The following is a 10,974-nucleotide window of genomic DNA, read 5'->3' as shown; positions in this document are numbered from 1 at the left end:
ATGTTGTGGCTCTAACCCAGCCCCCCCCCCCACCCCCTCACGATCACGAAACTCATCGGAAGTCTTTTAAAGGGAAATATTTCACTCGTAATACTTACCCAGACCTCTTGACCGAGTTGCTGGAGACAACGAGCTGTTTCAGGGTTAAGATGGTATCTTGATTATGTTCTTTTTACACTAAGTATGGCCTTACACTGAAATAAAACTACGGAACGCTAGCATAAGAATGTATCAATGACTGCGTTAATACATGAAAATATGTATTTGAACTGCGGTTTAAGAAATGTATATGAAAATGATCTTCGCAGTAGTAAGTGAAATTATTGCCTGAAAAAAATCAAGTCTGTACAATCTTGAAATTTTTTCAGACCATATTTTCACAGCTGCTTATTTAGTGCTCATTAATGCGAAGATCACTTTCACATTCATAAAAATTTATGGAAGAGAAATCCAAAACCAAGTTTGCCTTATCATGTAACTCCGAAGTAATGTTGGGTCCAGCTTTGTTTTACCGAGAAAATGTCAACTATTTGATTTTAGAAAGGTGTTTTAAAAAGATGACAAATCAAGTGTATCAGCGTAATGTAAAGGAAAACTGTTAAACTGATTAACATCAGATTTACATCAGGACTTGTAGAATATTCGAATCACATGAACTTTTTTATGGTTCTGGGCTGAGATAGATTAAACAAAATCTGGAAATTCAAATAATTTGGAAGCGGAGAGACGCCATCCTTCAATGAACAAAACATAAATAAGAGATTTGATTGGTTACACGACTAGATATTGGGATCTCTTTGTATTTTATCCAATCAAAGGGAAGATTCCTTTCTGTTCACGTGTTCAAACTTAAATTCTATTTTTGGCTAAGTTTGAAAACTGGACCGATTAGTAACGAAAGACTAAGCGAGTCAAGCAATCGTTTCTCGGGTTTTGATTACTTTGGCTCAAAATTTTAGCACATAGGTCACATTTTTTAAGGATTTCGCTTTTATTATTCCGCCAATTTTAGTACAATTTGGTCTTCGCGAAGGCGACTGTCAACCAAAAATAGCGATTGGAATTCCCGCGTTACTACGTTACCGAACGATAATTTAACACGAATTGGTGTTTTTTGGTGCTCAAGAGTTGAAGAGTACACTGAGAGGATTAATTATATTGCGAGTACACCGTTGTATTGATACAAGACAAGGAAAATCGACGACTGTTCCGTGGAAATTTGGCCATGACGTTGTTTTGTTCAGCTGAGAGGTTGTGTCAGACCTGAATTTAAAGAACTACAAGCCCATCACTTGCCGTGAAACGTTCGAAAGTTTTTTTATTTTGGCGTGGCGTAATCATCGTCGAAATAGGAATCAATCTTTTATTATTTTCCTGTCAACATGGCTCTGGTATCCTGGGCTAGGATTTCGTTTAGCTGATATATTTACTTAACCTGTAAAATGGATGAGGACGATCAGGATGTTTATGTGGCACAACTTCACGAAGTATTCGATAGTTGTGACCATGCTGGAAAGGGCTTTCTGAATAGGAACGAACTTGTGGAGTTATGCAAAAAATTGCAGCTTGATGACCAAGTTCCACAACTACTCCAGCAGTTACTGGGGAGTGTCGAGGCGGAGGGACAGGTATGGTGAAATTTTCTTGCATCTTCGTTGATAAGCTTCGATCGACACCGCAGTAACAAATGTTAGCGGGTGATTCATAATCATTGGCGCGGGTTTGGTCCCATGTTTAATTTGTTACCAGTCGATATCGCAACTTATCTATTACAGCCTGTTTTTATTTCCCGGTTTTGAAGTATTCTGCTCTGTTCCGGGGCAAATGGTGTTCAATATTATTCCATTATTGACTTGTGTAAATATATTTTAATATCAGCCAAATCAGTTTGTTTATGGCGTCTCGTACGGTGGGTATCATTCGTGTAACCGCAATACAATACATTTGTTTACACGTAAAACCATTTATGAAACTAATGATATTGGAGATGTAAATTTTAATACCAACATCCAATATCCCACATCGTGTTCGAACATTCCTTCAGTTCAGTTAACAATATTTTGACGGATTTTCTTTTATCACACAAACAGGATGAACACAAAGGCATGGTTATCATGAAATTTCGTTAAAGTAATAGGATTGTTACCGTTGACACCAAATGTGTTTCTTGTAGAGGGTTATTGCCTGGGCTTGTGTGAGCAATGTAGTCTTATAGGCATAGAAAGCGAATGTTTCATTTTGGTAAAAGAGTAACCGATAGGCTGACACAAGTAATTTCCCAATGATGATATTTACCCCAATAGACTTAATAATTCTGTACCTAGTGTATTTCCTGTCAGACATTTCCTATGTATGATTTATGCTAAAATTTTCATTTTGCATTGTTAATATTCTGTCAAGTTTATAAATGCCAGCTTTTCAATTACTTGTGACACTCGTTTTAGATGGTAAATTCCATTGTAATTATCAACCGTCAAAACAGTTTCATTCATCATTGGATTATTAGCTCATTGCAAAGTTCCCAATCTTTTCCTGAGATGCAAGATCATTTTTTTTTTTTTTTATGGCTCAAGAAATAGGATTTTTCAGAAGTAGGGGATTATGAACCAAGATTTCATGCAGAGCATTAAAACTTTCAGAAATACAAAGTTCGTCATAGAGCTACAGTTTCCTTAGCAGTAATCTTAAAGATCAAGCTCTAAGCCCTTGAACTTCTTTATCAAAACTTAAATTAGCATATAACCTGAAGTGTTTTGTTTGTTGACTCAATTGAACATCAACACATTTGCATATGGAATGCTCCATATCTGTGTAATTGCACTTTGATTTTCCAGATGTTCTCCAGAATCAACCTTCATGTTAAGAAAGAGAGGTGTCTGGGGTAGCATTTTATTACACATATACTGATGTATAACAATGGTTATAGTTTCATAATAAAATAGAGACCCAGGGTGCCACACTAACTCTTCAACTTACTAGCCAACTGGCTAGTGACAACTTAGATGTTACAACAATTTCAGTTTGTTTACTCGCCAAACTGGCTGGTGGAAATTGAAATCACTAGCCAAAAAAAACTGATTTTCTACTAGTCTGTGGCTAGTAGGCTACTGCTAGTGATGAGCCCTGTGACCTATGGTAATCAGATGAAAATGATAGTGTCCTCAAGCCAATAAAAGATAAAAACATGTATTACACATAAAACCTTCCATGAAACTAATGATATTGGGGATGAAACTTTTAATGCCAACATCCCACATCGCCTTCATCCGGACTTTGTTGTCTGGATTACCATTTTTATGTCTACACATGTACTGATGTATGGCAATGGTTATACTTTCAAAATGGAATATAGTGTACTGTGACCTTTGGTAACAGGATGAAAGTGATAGTGTCCTTGAGGCAATCAAAGATAAAAACATGCATTGTTAAGACATGTTTGACAGATAGAAATGGCAGAGACAATGAACCATATGTTTCAAATGTTATACAAGACTTCAAATTGTAAACTGATTTCCCTACATATACTGTAGGTTGCTCAGCTCCATTATGTTACCAACTCTAGGAATCCTCTGAAATGATTGTTCACTAGGTACAGGAGCTTATAGAAATTGGTTTCTCATCAACAAAACTCCCTTGAAGTTTTTCTGATTGTGTCACTAATTTAAGGAGAAATGTTGCAGTGTTGTTAGAGAAGCTGCATGTGTAACACTTTAGTAAATAATAATAATAATAATAAATACATAAATTGAAGCTCCCCCCTGAGGGGCTTTTCAGCCACAATTGAGACTAACTAAGTGCTTAAAAATCCCCACTGGCAGGAGGCAGACCAGTGGGGCTATTTACAGATCAGCGCAGCCGAGGAGTTGAACTAGGGGCAACCAAGAACAAATCCAGTGAGTGGCAGGGTGGAGGACTTGAACCCAGGACACCGGATTATAAGTCCAGCACCCTGACCACTCAGCCACCCCACCTCCTTCTCCTTAACCCCAATGAGTGAGCATGGCAGAATTTCTACTTACAATATTCGATACAATATGAAGTGCAAAAGTGATGAGAGTAAAGAAAAATATCAATAAGGGGATTAATAGTTGATCCAATACTAACTTCTCCAAACTAACATGAGAATTGTATGGAAGACAGTAAGGAGAATTACTAATGAGATCTCGGGAGTGAAAGGGTTAAGAAATCCTTACTTTTATATCGATTGTCAGTTGGTTGATAGTCAATTGAACCTCAGTCAGTGTCTGTCACTAACACTTCTGCTCTGATGAAGGGCTAACACTCAAAATGTAAGCTTTAAGAACTCTCTACTGCGGCCAAGTTACATTATCAATCCAGTTGATATGACAAAATTATCTTGTAATGCTAATCAATAGTTGGTTAAGATGAGGACAGAGATGTCTGTAGACTAATGGTTGAGTATCTGTCAATGATCAGTTGACACAATTGATTTACTCTGGAAACCCCAACCAATTCTATTTTTACTTCCTCTGCCTACATGTACTTATACCAGCTGACACCTCTGTCAGTTAGATATCTTTTTCTAGACCAAGACTGGGTGCTGGAGAAGGGCTTCAATGATTAATATTTACTAGACACATAAAATTCAGACCCTAACAAGTTTCTTTTAGTTAGCAGTTTTCCTCAAGACTGCAATCAGTTGGCAATTTGATTGAGGCTTTGAGCTACATCATGTACTGTACTTCTTTTTCATTCCAAGCTCTCACTGATTTGAGGCATTGTCAGGGAATGTAAAGAAAATATTCCACTCTGCAATCAGTTGACCAATTTCAAAGAGGAGATGAATATTAAAACCTCTCTTCTCTTAGGTGCGGATTAAAATTAATGTGAAATCCCTTTCTAAGTTAAAATGTTACAGACTAATACTGAAACACTGAGCTGTCCATTTCTTGTCTCAGTTCTAACCTTGGTTCAGATGCTTATTTTTTTTTTCCCATTTAAACTCAATATCAAGGCTTGACACTAAATTTTTAACTTACTAGCCAAGTGGCTAGTGACAACTTAGATGTCGCAACAATTTCAGCTTGTTTACTAGCCAAACTAGCTAGTGGAAATCGAAAACCACTAGCTAAAACTTAATTTCCACTAGTCTTTGGCTAGTTGGCTACTGTTAGTGTCGAGCCCTGATTATATTATACGATAATACTGTTTCACTAGTTCATGTCTTTCTAACTTATTGTTGAGAAATGCTCTCAATGAGGAGTGGCAAAATGGGCAATAATGGAACAATTTTCATGTACAGTACCCAGAGAGTGAATCTTGATGTAATATTTTATTGATGAATTACGGTAGGAGTTTCGAAATAGTTTAAGTACCCCGCCCATGAATTATCACGCAGCCCAATTTTTGCTTTATGCTGTGTTTAATTTATCACTATGCAAACACTATCTAGATATGTATTTGTAAAATGTGAGTATTAAATCTGCTGCTATTACAAAGCCACCAAAGTTACTTTGACTTTGAAAAAACTAGGAATGTTTATTAAATGCTGTGTTGTGTTATGTTCTACATGTAAATCAAGTTAGGTGTAAAATATGTACAGTGTAATATATGTGACCTTCTTCTCTATGTTTGGTTGGGTTAAATATTTTCAAAGCTAATTTACCTTTTACATTTCTCTTTTAATTAAAGAAAAAGACCATTTGTAACCAAGTGTGTCATTTACATGTATTCAACATTTCCGATCTACAGCCCTTGTGTACATGTAAATTAAAGTAAGTTCTGGTCACTCTAGAGGCCTGGAATGACTTTGGCAATTTAGAAATGGCAACCTGTTTGATACTGCTGAGGGTAGTTCACTGCACATATTTCTAATCTTCCATATTTATAAATTTGTTTTGCAAGCCCTGAGAGTATGCTTCTTACATTTTAACCAGTCAGAGTTTGAAAATGGAAAAAGGAAGATTAGCTGTTTTATTTTCTCAGAGAAATAATTCATCCAACCCTTTCTTGTAAGTAAATAATGCAAACTAGTCATGAGGTACCTGTGCTTTTAAAAGAAAAACATAATTTACAGCTTCTCTCAAGATTATGATAGAAATATTTGGCATTCTAAGGCATTGTAGTGTCATTAGACCAGCCCTTTATTCATGGCATTTTTCTGTTGGAAACCAAATGGAAAAAAGGATTGTGTAAAGCAATGACTCAGCAATGTCTGTAAAACTGGTGCTGCGATTGTGAACCAGAGGTTTCTCTGAGTTTAAAACAAGAGCTATTGTCACATTCAACAGGTGACACAAGTGTACTGCTTCAGAACAGCTTGTGGCTTTGCTAGTATCAGTGAGTTGTTGTTTGTATTGAAATGCTACTGAAGCAGAAAAAATCTTTCAGACATGGATTCACAATTTGAACTGCGGATAACTTTAATTGTGAGGGTTGACGACAAAAACAAAGTTTGATGTGCATCAAGACATTTTCATGTTTTCTCCTTTCTGTTTTTATGTACAGTTACAAAGATTTAATGTGTGATGAATATTAAATGGCTTCAAAGCACCTGTACAGTGACATCATTAGTGTGTCCAGTTTTTTTCTGTGTTTGTTGGTGAAGATTAAGATTTCAGCTACAGGTTCAACTTGAGAGCTTAAAAGCTTTTTCACTGAAAAATTTTAAAGAATTTACTTTTTCCTTTTTGGCCATAATAATGAAAGAACTAGTTTGTGATTATCTAACAAAAGAGGTCACTGTTGATGGCAGAAAACTTGAAGTAGGTATATGTATATAGTGAACCTTAACATCTTCAACTTAGAATATTGTATTATTTTTATTCTTTAAAAGCCTTTTTTTAATTCTACAAACACCTTTGGGTTATTCTGATTTTATTTAATTTCTGGTCATCTTGTGAAACCCATTCTTTGTAACCTACATAGTGTATAGTGCAGTATATGACACATGTAAGAATTTTAGTGACATTATTTTCACTTATTCATTTGCCATAGAGGGCAAATTCATGAAGTAACCCTGGCTACATGTACATCCTTTTTGAGGCTTCAGTACAACTGTATAAAACTGCAGTGCAATTGTAGTCTGTTGACTGTCATCAAAATTCATAAACTGTGTTGAAATACGTACTGTTGACATTTTTGTTCTAGGTGACATTTGATGACTTCAAGGAAGGATTTGTGGCTGTGCTTTCTCAAGCAATTGAACAGTTATCCTCCAGTGAGGATGAAGAACAACCATCTGATTCTGTTACAGGTGTTTGTTTTACATTTAGTTTCTCTCCATTCAAGATCTTTTTATCACACCTGTCTCATTCATTTAATTACTAACAATAAATGTTTTAACTTATTTCAGAACCACCCAAGCTAGTGGTGAACGAGAAACGTTATGGAAGATGGTCACGACCAGAGGCATCTTACTCTGAAGATTTGTACTCTGCTGATGATGAGAGCATGATCGAAAGTCAGCCAGAGAGCCGCATGAGTGATGCTCATGTCACTTCAGAGCCAGATCGTGTTGAGAGCCCCACAAGAGAGGTGAGGACAGACATGTATTCATATTGTAACTGCCTATCATATCATATATCATAACCATATCTAACCACCTCCTGGTTAGCTCAATTGGTTAGAGCGCCGGATTGTGTTGTGCAGGAGGTTGAGGGTTAGAGCCCTGGCCAGACCAATACTCGTGGTCTTAGAATAAGTGAGGAGAATTTGCTACCTTTTTATTATGGATAGAAATGAGAAAGAAATGGATAGATATTCTAGTCTTCTCAGATAAGGACGGATAAACCGTAAGCCATGTCTCCTGCAGAGTTAGGGGTAGGAGACGTTAATTTCCCACGCATGAGATTACTGTGTGGTGGATGTCCTCCCCTGGGTGGGATGGGTGGGTGTTGGCCCTGAAAAGCCCCTATGGGGGAGTGTTCAATTAACCTATGTATGTATGTAGGTATGTATGTATCATTTATGTATACTGCATGTTGTGTGATCTCTTCCACCCAGTGGGAATAATAAATCAAATTAGCAAGTGCATACAGGAAAGCAGTGATGAAGAAATACAAAACACCAATGGGAATTTGCCTAGAACAAAAAGACAGATTGATATAGTGTAGCCTTATTTTGAGTGAGTTCATCCAGCAGTATTAGGTCCCACCAACTGCAAAAGTAGAAAAAAATGGAGGGACACTTATCAAAAACATGTAGAGATCATAACTTAAGTTCACTTCACTGAAAAAAACTTGCAAGTTTGAAGTTTTACAATAGATCGTGAAAAAAGGTTCACTGGAAGCCAGGGCTGCGTAAGTACACTCAGTACATCTAACAGTTATTTTCTGTGTAATTATGTAATTGTGTTTCATGCCTCTTTTTTAATACAGGAGAAACCAAGGTTAAAAAGAAGACTATCAAGCAGAAAGAGTAGTCTGAGGAACAGCATACGTCGCCATAATTCCAAACAGAGGAAGTCTCGTGAGGACTCGATCATAGCCAGTGACTCTGATGTGTTGGAGGGGAATGGACTTTTAAGTTCTCCACAGCCTAATTCAGGTACATGTAATTGAACTTTGATTGTAAGCATGTTGGAGACATTTACTTACAGAACTTGGTCTAATTAGCCTCCCTCTTTAATACAAAATAATACATTACATTGTAAGTCCCTTACCTTCAAGGTTTTGATTCCCTCCCCCCCCCCCCTCACCTCCTCCACCCTTTGTACTCTGACACTCTTACTTACTATTCTCTCACATCAGTGTAGAAGCCTCTCCCAGGGCTTGACACTAACAGTAGCCAACCAGCCACACACTAGTAGAAATTCAGTTTTGGCTAGTGGTTTTTCAATTTCCACCACCCAGTTTGGCTAGTAAACGAACTGAAATCATCATAACATCTAAGTTGTCACTAGCCACTTGGCTAGTAAGTTAAAGAGTTAGTGTCGAGCCCTGCTCTCCTCTTTCTCCTCTCCCTCAACATGAATTCTAAAATTAGACCAGAAAGAGAACATTTTCATTGGATGAAGATATTAAATTTTATCATGGTTTTAATTAGGTATAATTATTTATTTGGCAAGATAAATGTACTTGTAGTGTTTCAGACCAAAATATGCATATATTGAACAACTGTTGATGTAACTTTCATTGTAAATTATGTACAAGCCTTTTCCACTAAGAAATGCAGACTGCATGTGTTCAACAAAATTGAGCAATTGTTTTCAGAGTTAATCTGTAAGTCCTGCCTATTTCTAAAAACCAGCATGTCTGAAGGCCTTTCTGGAGTTGGGTATTTGCAGTGTATTGTAATATTTTCATCTTCATTGTGTACACTCACAAGGTTAAACTAATCTTTGGAATAATTTTTTCATAATTAGAACTTATCGTGCCTTTTGCCAAATGAATGTCCACACTTAGTTACTATGAACTGCTAAATCAAGAGATACTTATTAAACATTTTCTAGAGGTGCTTTGAATGACTGAAAGATCCCAATCCTTTCCCCAAAGTATGAGTGTTTTTAGGTTGCAGGGGTCTTAAAAATTTTTGACCATTTGAAAGGAAGGGGGCAGTGGAGAAAAGAAGGGGAACTTACTGGACATGATGAATACAAATGTAAACATGATCATTTCTTAGGGTATGAATCACCAACTGAAGAAGAACAGCTGAGAGCTATCTGGACTGAAGTGAATGTTGGTGCAAATGGTTACTTGGACAGACATGAATTGTCTGTGGTGTGTGATCACATTGGCATGGACTCCATGAATGAACAGGTTTGTGGAACCATCTAATTCCTGAGTATAGCTCTGCAACCGCAGTGCAGTTTTTTTTTTTTTTTTTTTTAACTTTCCCAAAAGATGAATTTGGATATGTTGATTGCAATTTGACATATACTTTGTGGGCCACTGCTGTCATTTTGACTTATAGGTACATAACACTCATTTTAAGAGCAGTTTTAAGAGGTTGTCTTATTGCCATGGTAACTTTAGGTGACAAAATAAAAAGATCCTAACTTTGTAAGAGATGAGGGGGAATGTTTGTGATACCATTAATAATTTTTTTAAAAAAAAAGAAACAAATGACTGAGTGTGGAAGCAACTGTTTATTGGGTTCATCAGAGAACTGGTGGCTAGTTCAAGTTTTAAGTTTCAAGTTTATTGCCTCTTTACCCTTTAACTACTGAGATCTAATTATTAATTCTCTCCCCTACACATTTCCTTGTAAATAAGTGGTGAGATGTTGGTTTTTAGATCGAGATTTACTAATCTGCCTAATAAGTTAGAGTATTCCTATTAGTGTTTACCTGTTTGCTGGATAATGTATGGATATTATTGGCAGATTTTACATGTTTATTACTTGCGGGAGTTAATTAAATAGTTAAATAACAATGTAGGATATACTTTCCACTTTTCCTGGTTGAAAATGTAAAACCTATCCTGAGCCACCTCTTGGTTCCGATTTCAGGAGCTGGCTCTCCTGTTTGAGGAGCTGGATGATGATGGTGATGGCCAAGTGAGCTTCAATGAGTTCCTACATGGGTTGTTTGTGGCTAAAGACATCCAACAGTCGGACATAGAACCTGAATGGGAACAAAAACAGCAGTCCACACCTTACAATCAAGCACCAGCAGAAGATTTTACTACTAAAGTAGGGATCAGTACTTTGAACTGTTCTTTTTCCATAATGCACTTGTCTAATAATAATTCAGCTGTTGTTCAGTTTCAGTTGAGCTTCTTTTTCTTTAAGGGTTGTATTGAAGCTTAAAAATTCATACTTTAGTTTTGACTTACCTAGGCCTGTACAGTGTAACTGTTTTCATCCAACTCCTGAAATCTGACTAGTAATTTTCACTTTGTACAGGAAACCACATGAACTGCTCATGGGTTTTGTCATTTATGGGGCATGAGTGGTGCTTTGAAAGTTTACAAGATTCATTTTACTATATTTTTTAATGTACATGGTGTACCCCATGTATATTTATATTTTAAAGCGCGTGCAACACAGAAATTCCTTATTGTGCTCTTTATG

General features: G+C 36.6%; 1 protein-coding gene across 4 annotated transcripts in view; it reads left to right on the top strand.

Moving 5' to 3' along the window:
• The first annotated feature begins 871 nt into the window (after nucleotides 1–871).
• Nucleotides 872–10,974, top strand: part of LOC111333067 (uncharacterized) — a 30,419-nt gene continuing 20,316 nt past the window's right edge. For 2 of the 4 annotated variants that reach the window (XM_088757786.1, XM_088757785.1), the window contains exons 1-6: nucleotides 872–1,628; nucleotides 7,111–7,216; nucleotides 7,316–7,497; nucleotides 8,340–8,508; nucleotides 9,583–9,719; nucleotides 10,411–10,593. In XM_088757786.1, the coding sequence (XP_088613912.1) occupies nucleotides 1,443–1,628; nucleotides 7,111–7,216; nucleotides 7,316–7,497; nucleotides 8,340–8,508; nucleotides 9,583–9,719; nucleotides 10,411–10,593 (963 nt within the window). In that variant the 5' untranslated portion in view covers nucleotides 872–1,442. Of the gene's footprint in view, nucleotides 1,629–6,599; nucleotides 6,726–7,110; nucleotides 7,217–7,315; nucleotides 7,498–8,339; nucleotides 8,509–9,582; nucleotides 9,720–10,410; nucleotides 10,594–10,974 lie in introns of those variants that run through there. The other 2 variants (XM_088757788.1, XM_088757787.1) reach the window with 2 other exon arrangements.

The sequence above is a fragment of the Stylophora pistillata genome, chromosome 4, assembly GCF_964205215.1.
Source record: "Stylophora pistillata chromosome 4, jaStyPist1.2, whole genome shotgun sequence".
In the NCBI taxonomy this organism is placed as follows: Eukaryota; Metazoa; Cnidaria; class Anthozoa; order Scleractinia; family Pocilloporidae; genus Stylophora; species Stylophora pistillata.
The sequence above is the reverse complement of the archived record's forward strand: the minus strand, read 5'-3'. Positions and strand labels throughout refer to the sequence as shown.